Source organism: Calliopsis andreniformis, chromosome 5, assembly GCF_051401765.1.
Source record: "Calliopsis andreniformis isolate RMS-2024a chromosome 5, iyCalAndr_principal, whole genome shotgun sequence".
Lineage (NCBI taxonomy): Eukaryota > Metazoa > Arthropoda > Insecta > Hymenoptera > Andrenidae > Calliopsis > Calliopsis andreniformis.
Window position 1 is genome coordinate 18,987,480 of NC_135066.1, and position 24,197 is coordinate 19,011,676.

The 24,197-nt window shown below is 35.3% G+C and overlaps 1 protein-coding gene across 2 annotated transcripts in view; it reads left to right on the plus strand.

The window, feature by feature from the left end:
- The window catches only part of LOC143178800 (trehalase), a 204,090-nt gene that overhangs the window by 168,234 nt on the left and 11,659 nt on the right, over positions 1 to 24,197 (plus strand). Inside the window, exons 8-9 of one of the 2 annotated variants that reach the window (XM_076377648.1) lie at positions 492 to 691; positions 23,828 to 24,001. In XM_076377648.1, the coding sequence (XP_076233763.1) occupies positions 492 to 691; positions 23,828 to 23,995 (368 nt within the window). In that variant the 3' untranslated portion in view covers positions 23,996 to 24,001. Of the gene's footprint in view, positions 1 to 491; positions 692 to 23,827; positions 24,076 to 24,197 lie in introns of those variants that run through there. The other variant, XM_076377649.1, reaches the window with a different exon arrangement.

The window sequence follows — 24,197 nt, forward strand, 5'->3', positions numbered from 1 at the left end:
TAGTATATAGATATGTTAACTTCAATGCATTATTATTGCAAAATGGAGGTAGATTGGACATTATGTCATAGGACATTTAGTGTTTCATTTAAGCTACCCTAACACGCTTTGAAATGTTGCCACGTACCTATATTGTTTACATTCTGTATACAGGAATGCCATTTTCTGCGCTATCGATTTTTGCCCATTTTAATCTTCGTTATCTCAATCAACGCATTTCAAGCGTCCCATATTTAACATAAACAAAATCATCAAAAGGTTGTCTGAATATTTAACCATACTTGTTTTACTACTTACTGCGAGTTTGACTCGATCTCACTCACACTCATAGTTGGCATCTCACTCATTTATGCATACAGGGACACTATATAAGTTATTACTTTTCAGGAATCATACTCATGATCACAGAAGGTTCGGCTATGGATAAAAGATACGACAGCGTTATACTGCTTCATCGACATTTTTCAATCTCATTTTTTTTTTTTTCACAGGTGGTACTCCGACGTCTTTAAGTTACACAGGAGAACAATGGGATTACCCGAATGCGTGGCCACCCTTACAGTCGTTTATCATAATGGGACTTCGCCAGACTAATGTCAGAGAAGCGGTGAATTTCGCCACCGTATTAGCATCAAGATGGCTTAGTTCTAATTATGCTGGTTACATAGAGACCGGGGATATGTATGAAAAAGTAAGTACTATTCTGATTAGAGTAAAAAAAAATTAACATCTGTTTTCCGTAGAGATTCTAGCAATTACAACTGAAAATGTATCATGATACCACATGAATATGTTTAGATTATTTCTAGAGTTAAAAAATATTTTTACTTGTTTTGAAAATATCGTCACTAGTAAAGGTTACGAGGGCAGTGTTTTTTTTAACAGTATAACTGTATACATTGTTATCTCGAAACAAATTCAATGATACATTCAAGTTTTCTTAAAACTACTGTTTCACTTTAACTGATCTTTACTTATGGAAAGACGAATTTAAGTTCCTACAACATCTAATCTTAAAACTCAAACAGACACCTCTAGTAATTTAGTCGAGTGGCGAATAATTTAGTAACTTACTGTGTATAGACACTGTGTATAGAAACTTAAAGACCCAATTCTAGATGTGTATTTCAAACAACGTTGTGAAATTTTGTAGTGATCAGAACTCTTCTTTTATCCTTGAGGGCAAGTGCGTCTCCCTCACTAATTCGATAAAGTAAATTCCTTTATCTTGCCAAACCGATTACCTTTGTCGTATTCTTTTACTGATCTCAGAAATTCTAATTACGATTCAGTATTATATGAGCCAACACAAAACTGGAAGAAATACAATTCTCGAGACAGAGAAGTAACGATAGCAAGCCACCAGGGCTTTATGTTAAGAAGTCGGATAGTAATACCTGAATATTAATAGAAGTTATGGGGTTAACGTTAAAAAAACGTTAAAAGGGGTTAAAATGTTGCTATAAGATTCGTTAGCTTATTACTAACAAAATTAATTTATTGTATATACGTCATTCCGTCTTTTTTATTGAAGTGGAATTTCAAAGAAATATTTATTGAAAATTCTAAAAAGTTTATTCAACCCAGTAGCAGTTCTATTTCGGTCACGATAAGCTCTATAAGATATCATCTACAAGTCGTATGTTAGGTAAAGTTTTGAGGTTATACTATGCTTCTCTTAAATAATCTTAGTTTTTGAAATATAAATTCTCGAGCCAGTAGCTCTGCTTGTTGGGATTCAGCTTATTTGTTGAGTAAATACTATCCGTTAATACACATTATACCCTCAAATAGTTTTTGCCTGTTATTTTAAATCATTGCTACCAGTCTATATAGGGTGTAACAAATATAGCCTTCAATATTTTAAAGAGTAGTAGGAGATTTAAATTGGGACACAAAGTGTCCAATGACATAGTGTCCGATCTGCCTCCGTTTTACAATAATAATGCCTTACAGTTAACATACCTATATATGCTAAACTAATAATCAGAGAATTCTGTAATTTTACAGATGTAGTAAGGGACCCAAATAGAGCAACAGGTCTTAATATATTTTGCTGAATCTCTTACGGTTTAATTTTTGTAAAGCTTTAAAAATCTGCGATCTATTATCTACAAACATCTCCAATTTTTGAAGCTTTATAAAAATTAAACTGTAAGAGATTCAGCAACATGTACTACGACTTAGCTTGTTGTAAGAAATCGCAAAATTACAGAATTCAAATTAAAGGCAGATCGGACATTATTTCATAGGACATTTTGTGCTCGAGTTTGGATCTCTTATCGCCCTTTAAAATATTGAAGGCTATATTCGGTACACCCTGTATAATCTGAAAGAAGAAAATGGAGGGAATAGAGAAAAAGGTCACGTAGAGAAGCAAATGTAGTACGTATATATTAAAAGCAATAAGCTTACTCTGCTTTGATCAGCGAGGGTTAATCTACATCAGCGGTATCCAGCGTAGAGATCCCTTACTCGTCTGATTCCTCTTTCAATCGTTCTGTTGCTCCACAACACATACTTTGCTCGTAGTGTTTGAGCTTTTTGATAAACAGGACCATTAACTTATCATGCTAGCCTTCATAGCGTTACATGGTTTCCTTGACGATGGAAATAAGAGTAGGAGAGCCCATAGGGTTCGCGAGACTTCTATTACGCGCTGAGCGGGGTGATACGCCCGAACGTTAGCATTTATAATATTTTTGATTTCGAAAAGAACATGAGAAGGATTTAAATTTAGAAGTAAATAAAATTGAAAAGTTATTTCGAGTAACTAAAGGAATCGGTGGTGCTACAGTCCCATACTGGTCCTTGATCAAACGTATTCCAAATCTGTATAGGATAAAGGCTGAAAAAGATTAAGACCAAAGAATATAAAATATGTAACTTGAATTTATTGATATATCTAGTTAAAGGTCGAATAACATAATGCTCCAATAAGAAAATATATAAAAATGAGTATATTAAAAATGTGTAGATTGATAGTACAATATATATAAATAAAATGTATATATAAATGAAAATATAAGTACAGAACTATCTATATTGGTACGTGCAAGCAGACATTCATTCTCTCTTTCATTGTGAATTAATTCAGACTAGGGAGATTGCCACAGTCTTTAGACTATCTGAAATTATTGCCACTTGTTACAAAATGATCGATCTTTAAATTTTTAGAACGAAAGAAGGAAACAATATTAATTTCAAAGACTTACCAATAGAATTTCTTTTTCCTTTTAAAATCTCCTTAAGATAATCTTAACGTCTCACTTTTAAATTTGTTATTGCCGGTAACCCTACATATACGGAAGAAAGAATTAGACACGTACTCACACGTACACACACTATGGATTTAATTGCTTAATTGGTTAACTATTTCACATCGAATAATTTGAAAATAATATTCTTATATGATAAGAAAATTATAACAAAAGAAAGAAAGAAAAAAAATATGAATTCACACGAACTTCCTAAGTCTTTTTCTTCGTACTTAGAGAGGCTTAAGAAATAGAAGAAAACTTTGTCTTTAGAAGATCGCGGACTTACGACACGCACCTCGCGATTGTACGTCGACAAGTGTCGCGGCATCACGCCTTCGGAAAGATCCAGGATCAATCATTCCGATTATGGAAGGGTTATGCCGCTGCTTCATTAGCTAATGAGAGCGTGATTTTGGCACTACCGAGTCCATGATTGGTCAAGCTCTATGGTTAAAGAAGTCTGACTAATGTATATGTGTGAACATTCCATATCATAATTTTCTCACGCGACGCACCACTCAACCCATGGCAACCTATCGTATACATCTGGTGTATCGTTTTACAATAACTAATTAGCCGAAAGAACTTTAAACATCGTCCGCAGAGATTCCAGGAAGCTGACCGTTAGTGTTCTAATGGGTGTTCTTAAATTTTGAATTTAAATATTAATTTGGCAAGATTTCCGACAACGCTTGTGCGTTGCCAAATTATCAATAACCAAAAATTATAAAAATATGAACTTAACTAAAAGTGTCAAAATTCCGAATTCCATTTATACATATTTAACAAATGAAAAATTATATTCAGAACGGGTCACCGCGTATACAATATGATCTTTAATTTCATACTACGCATTTGTGAGATAACGCGTTGGTGAAACTGTACGCTGCGCAATAGGACCACGTTGATTTCAAGGAAGGAATGCGTTATATTAACAAGTCGATCGCATCGTCGAAAGAGATATTTAATTTCATAAACTGAAAGGCTAGGATTACGCTCGATTAGGGAAGTTCCCAAAACGCATTGCATTATCGAGACGCAATTCAACCGGGTTGTATATATAAAAAGAAATTTAATTTCTTTTTTTATGTTCGGTACGTAACACTACACTTGGACAGTACTGACCTACACAGATCCAAACACAGATATTTAATTTCACATGTACACGTGTATCCATGAATATTAAATACATGTGTAGAATCGGGACCTCGAGTGCGAATAGATCTTAATTTGATTCTCAACCACGCACTAGTAACAATTTTGTAAAATGATGTGAATTTATCTTCAGTATGTTTAATTTAGAGTTATCTGAAATAGCATTGTTACAAGTTCAGGGGTAAAACGACGCATGGCCGAGAATTCAGTGTTCTTTTTAGAGTATTAGTTAGGACATGCTTGTGCCTAAAGCACAAGGTTACCGAATTATTTGGAAATTATATTAACCCGTGACGAAATTGCACCGGGGCGCTGAGAATTATTAGTAGGGGTCGTAACTTAAACAAAAAAGTTCAATATACCCCGAGCAGTAAAGTATATCTAATTCGTGGTTGGTTTTCCCTGATACTTATTGGAGCTGATGTACTATAAAGGAAAATTAAAAGAGGCTTCTTTTGAAGGTACCATAATTCCAATTATAGATATATTCTAAATTAAGAAAATATAAAGACTTTACAAATGTTAGTGTAATTTGTCACGAAATTCTATAATCTATTTCTGAACTTTAAAATTAATTCTTCTCGGTTCTGACGCACTGAGAAATGCGGAAGTTAACTAAATAGTTAATCATGCCTAATAGTATATGTAGTATAACGTACTATACGGTTAGAAGTTGCTTGTCTGAGACATAGACTCGATTTCGTTAAGATTTGAATTCAAAAAAGCTGAAGGGTCTATAAATGTAACTCCTTATCTATATACTCAAAAATCAGAGTTAAAAGCTGGTGGGGTACGTCTATGATGGGGATTCTATGAGTCAAAAACCTATGCTGGAGAGAACTCTGGGAGATTTCCCCCACGGTGCTGCAGCTGTTTCTATGACTTAGTAAACAAAGGGTGCTCCAGCTTAGAGAACATAAAAGAATAATATCCAAATATGATAATATCGTCGATTGTGACATCAGTATGAAAAATAGGTGCTGTTAATTCTTCTCAAAATACTCAATGTTCAGTTCATTTTATTAGTAATTTTATTTGATGTTAGTATTTTTTCCCTAACAATTGACATTTGTCAGACCAATCTATGAATGTGAATAGTAGACCAAGAATTATAAATAGGAATAGGAAATTTATAAAATGTTAATAAAATACAATAGATTTCTTATACTTCGTTTCTTCTGAATTACAATTTTACTATTTTATTTAAATGATTTATTTAAATTGTTTTAAATTTATTATTTAAATTAATGATTTAAATAAAATAGTGTAATTGTTAGAAAATATTCTAATCAGAGGGCTTTTCCAACATGAACTAATATATTTACAACAAATATATATCGCAAAATGTAATAGAACAGAGGGCTTCTTCGATGAACCGTAAGCTACATAAGGTCACACAGGAGTGATGCATCCTGACTGAAAAAGTCATATAGTCCTACCGTTCCTCCTGCGTGCAGGCGTACCGGGTGATCTCTACGCGTAGCTTGGACTTTTCATGACGTGACTGTACTGTGACGTAGTAGGGTGTAATACAGAGGGAACAAAGCGGAGTCGTTGGTAAGGATCTCGGGTGGGGGGAGAGTCTCGCCGCGAGACACGTCGGTGTACATCGCTTGACCTTAGCACATGCGACAGCACGAGACACGGTACGATGAAGTATGTAATACATTTCGTTCCCATTATCGTCAATTAAATAACCATAATACCTATTGGATGCATTAGGATTGTAATGAATAATAAAATATAAGAAAGGTTAAAGTGAACTGATCGATTTATTTAAAACAATTTTGTGTATTTTTTTAAAAACGTTTCATTCATATATGTATAATATATATACTATAAAGTACAAAACGTAATGTTAAGTATTCATGCTATCAAAATAATAAGGTTTTATTCATGTTATATTACAAATAAAAACAATTTAATTGCACAAAACACCTAAATCCCCCCAAAAAACTTTAAAAAAGTAAATAAAAGCACGTCAAGTATATGCGTTTTTTTGAAAAATCTACCCTATAAAATCCAATCTCCCACAAAGCATCAATCATTTGAAAAATCAATTTAAGATATGAGGGCAAACAAATACATTGAAATCAGTGGAAAACTTGAAGCGCAAGAATTTAATCTTCTACCAAAACATTACCAATGTTTTAGTCCCAACAATTATCACTTTTAATCTTATTTCCGCCGTTACAGTGTGTCTTCCATTAAAAATATTTTTGAAATATTTTTAAATATTGAAATACGCCTTCATTTTTATGACAAGAAATTGACTTACAAAAATCATGATTTATGCCACAGTTAGTAGTTTCCTTGACTAAAAAATACTAGTAGGCCCTTTCGTAATAAAATTCAATTTTAATAAACATACGGTATATTACAGAAGAAATAGACACTTTTAATATTTTATACAAGCCAAACCATTACAGGTATAACCAAACAGATATTTTACGTAATTTTATTGTCAATGTCTTTGAGTTTATAATTAACCGGTTATAGGTGCTCCATGCGTGCATCGAGAGTGCAAATGTCAATGCGATAGTTCACTTCGACAGGGGTGACGTACTGGCTAAAAATATTTTTTGTTGAATACGAAAATAATTATGTTTTTATCACAATTTAAAGTAAAAAGGAAAAAGGAATTCGATCTTTAATAACAAATGTCACAGATGATTACTTCTTTTGTGACAGTTAAATTAAACGTGGTGGCACTTGTAAGGTGGCGAAATTCTAATGACCACTACAATACGCCTACTTAGCGTCGCGACACTGTCGAACCGCTTAATCTGCTCCGACAAAATGTGCGAGCTGTGCTGCTGATGCTGTGCTGCCAGACTGAGGATATGCTAGTAATCCATCGTGCTCGGTATGCATTCTATGTCGTACCGAATACCCCTCCCATAATGTTTGATCGCGGCGGCGCTTTTACGTGACGGACATCCAGACATCTGTACATACTCCCGAGAAGAAAATCTTGAAAAATGATGTTAAAAGTTACACTTTAGAATCGCATCATGAAATCTCAGTAAGAGATGCTCCGATTTTGATGAAACTAAACTTAATCGAAAAACTGTACACACATTATTGCGATAATACTATTGAATTTTAGATCTAAATTACGGATTCAATGATACACACGATTACAGTTTTTCATAGAGAAAACTCTAAACAATGTACATGGTAGTGCCGGCTACGCTGCGCATATATATTTGGCGTTGCGGCACTGCCGTAAGTACATTAATATATACACATATATAATAATAATAATAATAGGGTCATTCCACGCGAAATCGGGCACGTTTCAGAGCAAGTTCTTGTAATTTGCTCAAATTTGAATATGTTGTAGTCTTTAACGATATTTAAACGTACCCCAAAGGATTTTTCAAAATTTTGAAAATTGTCGATTTTACAGCTGTTTGAAGTTAAGTGCTACCTTTTTTTTTTTAAGTTATAGCTATTGAACTAGTAAGCGGATGGAGATGAGCTTTACGGTACTTATAGAGAAAACATTGAAGTTTGTAAAAAAATTATTTCATTTAAAAAAAATTGTTTTTTAATCATCTTTTTTGCAATTATTTTAAACAAATGCTGGTTTTTAAGATGATGCGCGAGTTTAAAAATCTGAAAAAAAAGAAGAATATAGTTTGATCCTTCCCCTTGATGTACAAACTTTCAAAAAGATGGACATTTTAAAATTGGCCCTGTGAAAATTACCGAAAGTTTATTATTTCGGAATGGAAGTTACAGATTGCAAAACGGTAAAGGACTTTTCTATTGCTTTAGAGATGAGAAACTTGCATGTTCCAGGATGTACACCAATTTTGGAACATCCAGTAGAAATAAATATAATTATAGAACATTGTGCATGGTAAATTCTATTGCGTTTTAACAATGAAGCTAATATTTGAAAGTTCAACTTTATCATTCAAATATCAGAATAATTAAATTTCAAATTAAAGTACCCATCTACATTTTAATTATAATAAATCATTAAATAAAAAGATTTCTATCACCAGAAAAATAAATTGAAAATAAAGATTGAAGGGAAAGGAAGATCATTAAATTTGTAAAACAACATTTCGATTGACGAAGTATCCGTTTCTAATTGACAGAATCTTCATAATACTTACACTTGTAATTTCGTTATCTCAAATTCACAGTCGTCACTGTGTAATGTATTACTTGATATGAAATAATGTAGCTTACTAATTAAAAGTGACTTCTGATGAAATGGCCAATCTACTTCTATATTGTAGTAACAATTAGATTCCGGATGTTTATGCGACATAAATACGCAAAAATATGTGCACAAAGAATATACTAATATGCACGAAAGATATGCTATATGAAAGGAAATCATATAACATTAACAGTACGTTATGCAATTATTTTGATCTATTATAATTAAAATTAAAATAAATGACCAGCATTTTTTCCATATTGTATGGTATCGTTTGGCGACGCTTATTCATAAAAATTGTTTTATATACGGAAAACGTTTGCTCCACGTCACATGATATAATTGGTGTGTACTTATATATGCTTCAGTAGTTTTCTGGCACACTTATCGGATCTTGCCTAAATTTATTACTTAAGATTGTAGACATTTTTATTAATGTCATTAATTCTATGTTCTTTTCTACAACGGTAGTTACTTTTTTCTAAATTATTTCATCCTACTCACCAGGTATGCTTTTTAAATAATAATCAAACTACCAGAAATGTAAATACAAACCATCATATATAACATTCAACATGTATTGATGTGTGTTTATAATTAGTACGGATTATATATTTATATTATAAGAAAGGTTACTGATCAACTGAAATAATATAACGAAAAAGATATTTAATATGAGTACGAAATATATGTATGCACGGCAAATAACATATGCAATAACATGTTGCATATGTTTTAAATATAAAACTTTTAAATATGCATTATGTAAAGAGTGCATAATAAAAAATGTATTTTCAGTATTCTTTGATTATAAAAATGTTTCTACTCGGGTGTTATTGTTTCATCTATTTTCTATAAAAATATGCAATTGCATTAATATCCAGAGTCTAGTAATAATAATAATTCCAATACAAAAGGCAAGATGAAAGGCTTATAGTGCATCATTTGAGGACAATACAATTATTACTCAGCTGCAAATTTAAATTTGCATAAATACTATTGTATTAATGATAACAGATTAAATATTTACTTCAATTTCAAAATATTGTAATATATACCGTACTTTTGATATTTTGTATACGTTTACCTATTATGCGCATTCTGTTTGTTTTTGCACTCTTAAATTTTTCATACGTGCATAAACATCCGAAGCATAATTATTACACAAGTTCACTTCAGAACAGCAACAAATTTGTATTTAAGCTAGACATATATACATATATTTACCTCGATTTTTATTTCGTAGGGGAAGGCATAGTTGAATATAAAAAGGTTCAGTTTTTCTCAATATACTTCGTAATAAATCTTGCTGTCCTAAATTCCCACTTTAATCATGTAATATGTTCAGTTTTACCCTCTCGTAAACAAAGTTTCTGAATGTTAATTTTCAGATTGGCATGTGTCTAAACTTAGGGGGACTATTCGAGTATAAGATAAATAGGGGGACTATCCGAGTATAAGATAAAAGCCTTACGCTTATATTTCTTCCCCTCAGTAGAAGACCCCTGACATAGACTGACTCTAGATGAGATGAAACACTGTTTATCATTTCTCACCCCTCTTATTCATTCTTAGGTAGTCAAAAGTTTTGATCCCTTCTTTCCGTGACATGATTCTGTACCCAAGAATCTGGAGATGCTTGAACAATAACGTACACCAGGAGTGCTTAACTCCTATGCCGCAGGCTATGCAATCCCTACGATTAGTTATACTGTTTTCCCATCATCAGCTATTCGTTTTTCTACCATTAGTTGCGTCAATCTATGCAAGCGCGAGATACTAAACGTTGTATAAACGATATGTATTAGAAAATATAGAACATTTTTGTAAGTATAGAACGTAAATATACAACATATCGCGGCTCTAGTTCTTAACTGTTCTGTCTTCACTAGGTTATAAACTTAGAAAAATGAGTTTAAGAAGTTTATTGAGTTTAATATTATAATAGGGGCAGGAACGCAATGAAATAATAAAACATACTGTAATATCCTTTAATGAATAGCCATTTATTACATTTAACAAAATTTTATACTGTTTACATAGAACTTTACACAAAATAATAATTCATCTTCTTTAAATTCATAACTTGTGCATCTCCACATTAAATTTCAGATTTACGGTAAAGCCTCCCGTATTCAAAATAAAAGGGAGACAAAAGTGGTCAGATTATGAAATTTTTGGATAATAAAATAATCACTTTCTGTAGTTTTAAACTACATTTATTCAAACAGAAATGACAGTTTATTTACTTATTTATGAGCCCCGTATCTTCTTGGCTAAGAGTCATATAAGCGTTTTAACGTAAGTAATTGTGTGGAATACTGAATATAATTTTATAATTTTCAGTAGTACTTTTTTGTCTTTTAATATCCGCAATGTTCGTAGTAGGGCTGGGACTATCCAAATAATCGAACATCCGAATATCCGGATAATGACGTCATGGGTTATTCGTAATCTGAAGTTTGAATATCCGAATTTTTTCCCAAAAAATCCAAACGTCGATTCGATTTATATAGTTACGTTTATCAGCAAAGATGTAACTGTATAAATCTTATTCCACAACGTGAATTGCAGAATTGCAGGTAACTTGCATACTTCTATAACTTCTAAAATATGCATTGTACTAAAAAATTATGTATGCAAAAGTTACATGGTTTCGAGGGACACATTACGTAGTGCACCTACTTCGATTATAGGTGGAGATATTTCGGAGGTCAATTTTGTTTTTTAAATTGAATGCTATATTTTGTACACGAAGATATGGAAGGGTGTCAAATTCTGTAAAAGTATTGACCGTTATTAGCTTTACACCTACTAGTTAACAAATAATTTCATTTTCTTTCTTGAAAATGTACTCCGCTTTACAGGACAGGAGTGTTTGCGTGACAATGTTTATTAATACGACAACAGTTATTATAATTAACGTTTCGGTGTTCGTGATTCAGTGGTAACATCCTAACTAGACGGGCGGTCATCTCGAACCGCAGAGATCGACGTTAAGGGTTCTTGTTCTTTTAAAGTACTAAAGCACACTTTGGTTAAATTTATTTTAGAAGTCTGTAGTGGAAGGAAGGAGAGAAAGCGAACTAGCAAAATATGCTTAGATTTATCAGTTTCATATATTTAATAAATTACAAATTACATACCAATTTCTCCTTACTGTCTGTACAGTCTCAATGTTGTCACCTTGTAAGTTTAACTGATCGCTGTTTGTTCGGGGTGACCTCTAGACGCGGTTTCCTTGTTACACGCACTTTCCTATTTTGGATTTCACGGATTCTCTGGAAGCGGTCTAAGGCGACCGATTCAGACTTCACGGAGTACGCTCGCGAAACTTTAGGATCCTTACGCAGTTTTCTGATAAACCTTCCAATACGCCCTCATTGTTACAATATTACAGCTCTCTCGTGGGTGGTGATTAGAAATTCACTCTGATCCTTGACCGACTTGATGTAATTTCGGATTCAACTTCCTTCGCGTGCTGACGGTTCTCGTTCTTATAGTATTCCCTTTTGGGTTATAATTTATAACGTCATAAAGGAGGACGCTTACATATCGGTTTGCCGAATCAGCTCGGCGGAGTTGGTTGCAATCGTTCACATGTTTAATTAAACATTTTGAAATTCATCAACATTTCGCGCAGATTGACACCGAAAAAAAAGACCAGGTGAAGGCCGAATGTAACACAGTACTAAAGTTACCATCGGCGATTCTACATAATTATCAGTAAGATAAAAATAAACATGAAATTTAATTATACTGAATAACTATTGAAAAATAGTTATAAGGTTGAATTTCCAACATTATCCGAAATAAATTTTCAAGAAACAAGACTACATTACTCGTTAACTATTACATTTAGGGAGAATATATGTGTTTTCAATTGGACAAGTTTATGTTAACTTCCTTTGCAATGTATTACCCCAATTATATGAGGAAGTACCTTTAAATACACGACGCGTTATGTAGATGCAACAGAACGGTGCGCCTCTGCACTATGCTCTTGAACGGCAATGAACGAAATCTTTCCAGAAAGGTGGGTAGGTCGAGGAGAATCTGTAGCCTGGCCTCCCCATTCACCGGATTTAACACCACTCGACTAGTTCTTATGAGGTTATATTAAAAACTGCGTAATGTCAGATTACGTCAGAAGGTTGAATCATTTCAACACAGAATTGTTAAGTGCATTGAAGTACAAGCTAATCATTTTGAACACTTACTAAAATACAAATAAAATACAATTACATTAAATTATCAATACATTTATTTTTTTGCAAACTTGATCTTGAATGACCTTCTGTAGATAGTTTTCAAATTCGTCTTAAAATAAATTACAATACAGTAATGTTGCGGACGAGAGCCGCTCTCGGGTCTGGTCGCGGCTCTCGTCCGCGACTGGTAGTCGATTCGGCTTCCTTTGCTCTCGGTCGCCGAGATAATTGGTACACGACCGGGGAAGCAAAAAAAAGGGTCTCGCTCAAGCTCGATGCCCGAAATCAATGACGTCAGAAAAGACAAGGATAGCATTAGGAATTTAATAGGAAAAATTGAAGTTCCTTATTTGCAAACAGATTTTCACGTAAGTAACACCAATCGATTCCTTGTGCTCTCCCGATAAAAATGATATCAAATACGATATGATTCCTATTATTTATAATAAAGATATTTAAATAATAAACGTTGGAACCCTGCGACGGTTATGGAGAATCGTCAAAGTTACTTTTCTATCAGTTCTTTACGAGCTAAAAATGACATAAACAGAATTTATGTATGTTATATTTAATCGATGTCGGAAAGAAGATATTAAAAATAAAAAAATAAAAATTTCTGAACATTTAAAACGGAACTTATATACATACTTTTTGTATTACGCTTTTATTTTCTTAATAATTTCAGTCATTAAATAATTAAACACAAAAATATGAGGGAATACATAATAGGGAGTTAGCCCTACGACGAGAGCCGCGTTCGTCGAATCGACTACCACTCGCGAGCGAGAGTCGCGCTCGGGTCTAGTCGTGCCTTAGAATCGACTACCATTCATGGACGAGAGCAGCGCTCGGGACTAGTCGTGCTTAAAATCGACTACCACTCGCGGACGAGAGTCGCGCCCGTGTCTGTTTACGAGCATGACCTTTCGTTCTACAAACCAAGTTTTATGTATCTTTGTTAAAAATAATCGGAATCATGTCGTGTTTGACATCATTTTAATCGGGAGAGCACAAGGAATCGATTGGTGTTACTTGCGTGAAAATCCGTTTGCGAATAAGAAACTTCAATTTTTCCTATTTAAATCCCTAATGCTATCGTTGTTTTTTATGACGTCCTTGTTCTCGGGCGTCGAGCTCGAACGCGATGGTTCCAAGAATTGGTTTCTCGGCGGCACGTATCAAACGAGGTAGTGGGGATAAACCACGGCTCTCGTCCGTGTAGACGAAACGGCTCTCGTCCGCAACATTACTGTACTAGCAAAAAATAAAAGTATGGTACCTCACTTTTGTGCGTCCACCGGGAAGAAAAAGACCCATCACATGATATTCTTCCCTCGGTGCTCAACAACTTTCATCTGAAACATTTTTGCGTATAATCAATGTATTTGAACATATTCGTCTGTAACGCTCTATAATTTCCACCCTCATATTGCGATGTGTTCATTCGGTTGAGCCGCGGTCGAACCTGAACGGCGGTGAAAAATAGGCCCACTCGCTTTGCACATCTTGAATTTCTAAAGGCGTCAGGTATCTTTTGATACCGATGTGGAAACGTGGCCCTTGTTATTCTACTGAGGCTCGGACTAGTTACTATTTGCGGAGAAAAGCTGAGTTTTTTTCTGGCGGAGAGTGAGGAATCATGATGGGATTTCGGGTTCTTTCACGGTGAGAACACCAGTCATACTTGGTTTTTCGGCTAAAATAAAAGCGTATATTTTAGCGAATAACGTACAGAAACTGGTCACGCAGTTTTTACATGCGGAATGACCAGCGACATGGTCGCGGTAAAAGTACTCGTTACTCATGCTGTCGCTTGCGTTATAACGTGTTTTATGGATCGCGACGAGGCTGAGATGCTCATTTGTCGACGTGTTTAGTTAACCGCTCACTAAGCCGCACATGGACGCTAGCTCGACTTTCGTCGTAGTCCACAGGCCGTAGATAATCCGCACGCGAAATTGCCTTCCTTCTGTCACACGGCCTTTGGCAACTCCCAGGAATCTGACGCTACGCAGTTCCCGCACAGGAAATTCCTAATTCCTAATACATGGGGGAAGAAATAAGAAAGCTCTTACCACGCTTGTGGCCTCATCGGTGTCTCACGCAAGAAGGATGAAATCGCTGCTAGCGGTAGAATCTCGGTACGTGGCACTTCTGTATCACTACCCCGATTTGCTCGCGCGTGTTGCTTGATTTTGCGGCCAATCTACCACAGCGACAGATTGATAACAATCGATGATTAGCAAGAGCCACCTTATGGCATCCCTCGGAGTTCCTCTCACGGTCGTGATCCCGAGACGGAGGTTCTCTAAGCCTATGGATTCCTTCGCTGCCATCTACCAGCTATGTGGCGCCTGTGACTGCGCCCTTACGCCTCTTCTTTAGGGACGTCGGCGGGTCACTTTGACTTGACACATACCTGCAACTCTGATGCAGCCCTTCCGTCAGCATCCTTTTGTGATTCTGCTCGACAGGCAACAACAGCCTCTTCCTTATCCTAGAGGCATATCGCCTCACTCCCTGGGCGGAGTGATCCTGGAGCGACGGGTACCAGAGCCACTCCCCAATCCAATAACCCGCCGTGAGAAATCTTCTGCTAGCTCCGTTTCTGGGCAGTCAGCTCTCTCCTGTTAATGACTTCATGGCTGTCACCGAGGTATCCGCTAACGCTTAACTTTCGCACGTAAAAATAGATGGTGCGCACTAAAGGTCGCTCCTGTCCCAGGAAAGGTTCTGCTTTGAGATGTGCACTGGTACCACGTCATAATATATATCATTATTAATTTATACTTTTACAAGTTGTAAAATGGAGTTCGGTTTTGTACACTTTATTCAGCTCTTTTAGTGTCAGTTTGTTATCTCTACCACATTACAGATTATATCCTTAAACTATCTTATCTTATTTTCTATCTAAATACATTTCTTATTTCTTAGTTTTGTTTTATTTTATCTTAGCTCTATTATAAGATATTTGTATCATCCTATTACCACTTATTACACTGCAGAATTTCCCTATCTTTCATCTTTGTATTCTTTGGTCTTTAGTTTCATTTTTCTTTTTTTCTAACCCGTTTAACCACTCAGTCACTCTCTCTGACCTCCCACCTTCCAGTACCTCCTCCACTCTTAGCCCTTCCTTGTCCGTGTCCTCACACTCTTTCAGCCAGTGCTACAAAGATCCCTCTCCTCTCCCAAATAATGTATAATTTTTCTGCTCTTTCGAAGCCCAGTATTTATTATATTCTTCCACGCTTCCGCATCTGGCTCTGATTATCGTCTTTTGGCTTCTTTTTCCCTGCTTATCCAAATATTCTATTAGCTGCAGCGTTTTTATGTATTTGTATTTAGTGTTATCTTTTGACCTTTCAATTTTAACTACTCTTCCCTGCTCTTGCGTCTACCCCTTTCTAATAGTAGTTGGGTTACGTTTTTCCCTTGCTGTTAGATCCACTAAGCTCGCTTGTGATATTACATTTTTGTTTAAATACGCCTTTTCTTTCTGTTCCTTGTTAGTTTTCTTCTTTTTTCTTTTTCCTCTAAACATTCTTTTAGTAACTTCCTTTCCTCCGTTCTTCTTATCCTCTCCTCACATCTCATTGCTCTTTCCCCAGCTTCTATCTGCAGCTTATCCTTCTTTGTCTCATCTACCACGATGATTTGTGGTGTGCATCTTTCCAGGCCTAGACACCACTTTATATATTTTTGTTAAATTCTCTCTATTTTCTTTCTCTCTTTCCATTTAAATAGCCAGTAGTAGCTAGTCCGGGCTGCGGTAGGAAAAAGAGAAGCACGCTTCTACGCCGGTATCAAAAGATACATGGAGCCCTTTATAAATTCAAAGCGTGCGAAACGTGAAGGCCAATTTTGCACGACCGTTTGGGCTTGACCACGGCACTACCGAACGAGCACATCGTAGTTTCAATAGTTTGTTTTGTAATGAAAACTTTTGTCACTTTTTTTAAGAGGTTTCATTTTTGTAGTAATTATGTGGAAATGATATGAGTCTTTAAGTCGTTTCAGCTTCTGCAACGAAAATACCACCGACGACCGATCTCACAATAGAAACAGCGATTTCCAGAGCTACCATATTTTCTTAAACGTAGACAATACATGATTCAACTTACAATATAATTGTTTAATTATCAAAAATTGAAAAATATCCTTCCATTCGTAATGCTATCTCCTCATTGGATAATCGGATGATTCTATGTCTAAAATACAAAACAGGTCGAAACATTCTTTAAAGAAGATTAATGGTTTTTATTACAAAATAGTTCTAATCTGTGGAAATCTATATGAAAATTAAAATTATTTTCAGTACAAATTCAAAGAAAAAAATGGAAAACCTACACCCGAGAGAGATTCGAACCTGGTAACCGGGAGTTTATGAATTGTTACTTATTCGTACACATTTAAGGGGTTTCTTGTAAAATTTTTTGATTAAACTACGTTTTCTGGAGAAACTTCAATTGTTTGCATACAGTAAATAATAATTATTGATGGAAAATGATTTATAAACCATCTTTATTTCCCACATTTTGATCTATACAAGGGTCACTGACATTGAACCTGTTGTACTGTTTGCAACGAGTGCAAGACGTTGGGAGTATTCATTAGCGATACTATTATTTATACACTTAGTAAACTATAAACAGCATGTATCATAACATAATAACGAAAACATTATTTAAGATATATGTTTTTCCTAAGGTTATTAGTTTCAGGACTCAATTTCGCACGAAATGTAGTCTAACTAGGAATGTTAAAGTCAGGCTTCTTGGAAAATTCCTTTATCAAAGATCAATTTATAGCAACTTAAATCTGCCTTCTTAGAAGTGACGATATAAAATGAAAAAGTAACTTCAACTTTACTTTTGTGTTAATAAAAGTGACCACGCTGCGGCGCGGCCGCCGGGGGGAAGCGAGGAAGAAGGTGCCGCCTCAGTCGGGCGCCGGGTTCGTTGTAGCGAATGAAGGGAGTCAGTTAAATCTCGGTTGAGAACAGTCTTTTATTGAGGTTCGTGGAACGCGCGGCGTGAGGCCGGATGCCTCTCGTTCGTAACACGGTGTAGGAACCGCTGCTCCTTCTACGCGGTCGGGTGGGGAGTCGCGCTCCCCGCTTAGTCGCTCGGGTCGGGAGTCGTAGCTCCCCGGATAGACGGTCGCTGTCGGTTGAGAACCGCTGCTCCCTTCGGTACGCGGTGGGGGCAACGTATGCCCCAACGGCGGTATCGGCCTTTGTTGGGAGCCGCTACTCCACTCGGTATTTACAGTACGTAGGAGAGTAGGACCATCGGGATCGGAGTCTGTGAGTGGCGCTACAGGTTACGGCGGCTACGCCACCCCTTAACCTTGGCCGAGGGGTCCGTTGCCTGTATCCACTGGGCTACGCCACGAGTGAGACACAGAGACCCAAGGTTGGAGACGCGCAGAGAGAACAACTATCCCATCAACGATCATGGTTATTACCACAAAAAGCGGTTATAGACACCACCTCCAAGGGTCCGTTGGAGAACTTAGGACTGTCAGTTACAAAAGAGAGAACCAGTTTGTGTGTTATCACGGTACTCGCTCGCTGTACGCACGCTCGGTGGCTGGAACGCTCTCTCTCTCTGGAACGCGGTCTGAACTACGTCCGCCTAAGGCGGTCTCAAGTGGGAAGTTCGCGGTCTCCCTCTTACTCGTTACAAAAGTTCACGATTACGACTCACAATTAATTGAGAATTTAAAGGATGTGAGAACTTGCTTCTAACTATGTCAGGTTACTGAAGAGCTATTATCTTTGAATTCGCCTTCCAAAAACTATGGACCACATAAAATGCAAAAATAACTTAAAGAAAAAACGGATGCACTTTCAAGCTTATATCGAGATAACTATGAAGCATGAGTTGTTCTTCTAGATTCATTTAAATTAAAAATTTTTAACATTTTTTCTTGAAACTATTTTTTCACTTTACCTGCCCTTTGACTTTCAAAAAAACAATTTTATTTATTCTGCGAGACGAACAATCCGCGAGTAGGTGAACATGAGGTATGACGGAACTGTTCCTTATTTCGCGTTATTATGCCACCATCTTCCTGAAAACTGTGAAATCTAATAAAAACAGTTGAATTTTACGTGAGACTAATAACTTGGAAAATAAACACCCCGTACAAAAACCTAGCTCAGACCTAACACAAATTTTTATTATGAGTTATGAACGGTAAAAATATGAACTTTTACTAATTGCGTCCCTTTGGGACATCTAACAAAGCCAATATGAGGTTAAAATAATTTTGATGTACTGTAGTGTCTAATAGACTTGCCATACTTGCTAAAAATAAGATTTATTGAATATGAAAGTAACTATTTATAATCATGGTAGCTAAATATACCCTAGTTTTTACATACATCAAATGTTTAAATCACGACAGACGATCACTGAGACGACAATTTCTCATGTCACAGTCAAACCAAAAGCATCAGCACCTGTAAGGTACTGAATTTTATTGACTATTACTGTTTTGCAAGCGTAGCCCGTACAGCAGTAAGGGAGACTAGGGACAAATGTAACACGGAACGAATGCACCGAACGTTATGAAACAAATACCCATCAATCAATAATCATGTGCTTTTATCCTTAAATGTCATTTTCATCTCTCGTCCGCCTTAGTTTTTGGCAATGCGTGATAACAAGCGGTTCTTCGTATTTTAACGTTTTATTAAATTAGTATATTAAAAGTAAACTTGTAGGGTCTGTTTTAATTACGTATCCTTTTGTTCTGGCTTCATAAAATCCGTTAACTTTTTTTATATTGTATTCATTAGATATAGACCTTATAAGTAAGTATAAAAATTGTTATCATTATAAGTTAGATTAGTATGTAGAACACGTTCATGAGCAATGCTGCTACTAGGGATAAAAGTAACAAGTACTTTTGTCCCAATTCTAACTTGCGACTTTCTTTCTATACTCCTTGCTTTAACAGATATGTTGTTTTAATAAAATTTACTAAGGAAAGAACTTGCTAAGTCACATTTTCTAAATTTTACAGACGAGTAATTTTGAAGCTTGAAAGAGAGCACTACGAAATAACAAAAACGAGTGATGCAATCAGCGTAGTCAACCTTTTTCAATACTATTATTAGAAACTATGTAATAACTTTGAATTTTTTGTTGATTTCTCAAATTATTCTTCTGTTTCACATAGGTTTGTCAATTTATTTCCCTGTATACCCATTATAAAAACAGGTATTTATATCTTCGGCTTTGTCAAGATTTTCAACTTTTCAACTTTGACATACATTAAACGCATTCTCTTTCAACTATCATATGACATAAATAAAAAACAGACAATGGACATAAATGGAGTTATTAAGTTCTTAAACATGATCTTCAAATACAGGGTTACTGTTTACAAAATGTTCCACATTCGTATAAGAAAAACAGATTGTGGGCTGGCCCCTTAAAAGTCTATGTGAAGTTTAGATTGATATTTATACTTATTTTTACCTTCAAAATAAATAGAAATATCTTTCAGAAATATTTTCTCTATTACTTAATTTAATTTGTAAACATAAATAAGATGTTACCATCGTCCCTACCTCATACTATTACGTTTTACTTCCGTCTCTAGTGGTAGGGACAAAAGTAACAAATGACATAATTTAAAAGAAGGTTTATTTAAAAAATATGGTTTGCTAGCTTTTTGTTTGATTACGTTGTTTAATAATGTAGATTTACTATCCTATTCGACTTTTTTAAAGATTGTATGAAACTTAGAAGTTACAGAGTCAAAAACCCAAATTGTTACGTTTGTCCCTGGTTCTCCCTACATAGTGGAGTTTTACATATAAAAATTAGTCGTGAATATTATTGGATTAATAACTCATTATCGCAGTAGAATTTCGATCTTTCGATTAAGTCCAGTTTCATCAAAGTTAATACATTTGTTGCTGAGATCTCGTGATGCGATTCAGAAAACTGACACTTTATCAGTTAATTTTCAAGATTTTCTTCCCTATATCCATTACATAAAGGTGCAAACACGACTATACATTACAGGAAAGACACCCGATGCAGCAAATCAGTCACTGATTCAGTTTGAGCAAGTAATTAGTATTAAGATAATAGAATACGCGGTAATATAATAATAAGGTATTAGAAGGATATAAATATAGAGAGAGATGGTAATAGATAGAGAGAGATAGTAATGGATAGAGTGAGATAGAAATGGATAGAGTGAGAGGGAAGACCGTGGGTCGTTACAAAAGTAATAGATAAGCAGCGGCTACAAGGTTACGCGACATTGCCATGAACGCATACGTATAGGCAGGTTTCAATGCAACAGTACTAACAGTTTTTTGCAAATATCTTCAAATTATCTCTATCAAATGATTTTTTGCTTCCATGCGATATATGTATCATCCAGCGTTGAACTTAAGTTTCAAGGTACGTGAAGTATTTGTTTCAACTTCTACCAACATTAGTTATAAATATGATTTTATAAGCGTGGGAATTATTTAGAATGTTCAACTACCCAAACTCGATCATCTGAGATAATATTTTAATAAATACTACTCTAGATGAAGCAGTTATAATTTTATATTATCATTTGATCTACGCTTTCAATATTTACATACCCAAATATCGCGTAAAAGATTTAAAATTTTTGAGATGGTTTTCACCTCAGCAATTAGTTACATTCGGTAGAGAAAAAAAAACATTGCATTTCTAAACGTAGTAGTCATTTTGAAGGTTACCTTCACTATTCCCTACTTTGTTTTGAATGTAAAACTTCATTCAATGACTGTTACAATAAGTATGTAAAAAATATCGAAAGACTGATTTAGGATAACGGCAACGTTAAACCCTTTTTGAGTTTTATAAACAGTCTAAAGACGTCTTACAATCAGACAAGCAATATATTCTTCGACTACCTATAAAACTGCAAATGATAAACTATCGATCGCTGATCTATTTGTATCTATTTACTTTAGCTCTACTTATAGTTCTAAGTCTTTGTGTCCTCCGAATTCAACTTTTGATCGTACAACTAAGATTTCTAATGTTAGTATTAACATGGGAGACGTATTCTCTAAACTTATGAGTCTAGATTTGTCCAAGCATATAATGCATTTCCTCTAATTTTTATCAAGCCTTGCGGCTTCATATTATCGTATGTGCTTTAGATTATTTTCAATAACTCTTTAACTACTGACATCAAGAAGTATAGACCCATTTATATTATTAGCACAGTTACTAAAATTTTCGAGAACCTGTTTATCGATATATTTGAACTATCACTTACGGATTTTATTTGTAGCAAGTAACATGACTTCATGCCGGGCTTATCGACGGTTACCAACCTTGGGATCTACTGCAATTTTGTCGCAACGAATCTTAATGATAACAAATAGATTGTCACTGTTATTACTGACTTTAAAAAGGCTTTCTATACTGTTCCACACTGTATGTATCCTGATATCGAAGTTCTTTGCTTTAGGCTTTAAAGATCCTTTACTATCTTGGTTGTCGAGCTGTCTCAATGATCATAAGCAACTTGTTGCAGTCAATGATTGTTATTTTTGCGCATTTAATATTACTTTTGGTGTTCCTCTACAGTCCTATTTGGGCTCTACTTTCGTTATATTATGTATTAATGATCTGTCTAAGGTAACTCGTCATAGCAAATTTCTACTGTATGCAGACGATTTAAAAATGTTCAAAGTTATATTATGCATTTACAACTGTCATTTACTACAGGTGGATCTTAATAACTTCGAATATTGCTGCAAGACTAACAGCATGTCTTTCAACTATAAAAAATTCTTTTTTATGAGATTAATATGAATATGTATGTCGGAGAAATAGTTTCGTCGCTCGTCTCGTCTGCCATGTCGTCCGTCTCAGGGAATATACCCGTCAATGGTTAGGAAACAACTCACTTTGTCTCCACTGCCTCCTTCCTGTCCTCTCTTTCCCCTGTATTGACCTGCCCGGAAGAAAGAAGGAGAAGTACCCCTCTTCTGAAAGAAGTTTTGAAGTCGTCAACAAACCCTTGAGTCTGCTTTATGACCTCTCCGACATACATATATATAAACACACATATATAGACACAGGTTTTCGAAATTTGTGACTTGGGCGTTTGCTATACTTTACAAAATAAAGGCATTATTAAGAACTTTTACCTCTTTGGGCTGACAAACTTCTATGCTGCCGAAACCGATTAGATATTCGCGATCTTTCTATCCATGTCGCTACACAAGTACACTAATTCATTCCAATCTGGTATCTCGATTATGCATTACTGCGAATTCATATTTTACGCTTCTAGACCTCTTCGCAACCGATGTCACATTATTTAGAAATGAATACTACACCCCGAGCGGTAAGGATGTACTGCTTGTGAATTTAGATTTAATTTAGGTCTTCGATGGTGACTTTTTTGGTTAGATTGAAAGAACTTGTATTTTGAGTATCAATACAAAAATATTCTTCGGGTAACCGTCTATCCCTGCTAAAAACCCATCCCTACAATGAGTGATCGCATAGTGTGACGTCCTCGTATTATTCAAGAACTGAGAACCCCGGGGCCTGATTCCAACCTTTTATATAGCCAAAATTTGGATATTAAAAGTGTGTGTAGGGGGGGGGGGGCAGGTGTTACTTAACACCTTCCTAGAATTCTCTGAAAACTGTTGCATGAAACAGACAGGAAGCGAGGGGCCTCATGAATGCGCCCAGTCCATTCCAACTCTCAAGAAAGGTCAAAAAGATCACGTAGGCACCACATACGTAACAAACCTAATAAAATGCTACATTACCTAAATAATGTGTTTCTAAATATTTTATTTCAATAATATTCAAGCTTCTTTAACATTAAATGTTCCGTGGGGGGTCAATAAGAACGAAAGTTAGCAGAGGATATCCGTTGATCACTACGTAATTTATTTAACTACTTTTTGGCAGCTAACAATGCCAAATAAAAACAGTCAGCACTAATAATTGACCGTAATTTGATTGATCTTGTAATTGCAGTATGACTCAACAGTACCTGGAAAAGGAGGAGGTGGCGGAGAATACACAGTTCAGACGGGCTTTGGATGGACGAATGGTGTGGTCTTCGAGTTTCTTGACACCTTCTCGTCTATCACAGCGAAAGGGACGCCTGACGACAGTGACCCGGTCACTATAACACTGGTATAATAACAGGTACAAAATTTGAATATCAGAATATAAATTTTCACAATTTTGCTGTACAGAAATAAACGCAGTAAGCAAGCCTTCACTTTCGAAATAGATTTTCCCCGAGATGAGGATAGAAATGTTCTATAAAGTTATCAAAATACTCGAACCATTCAAATACATACAATATAGTCTACTGTATTTGCAAATCTTAATATCCAAG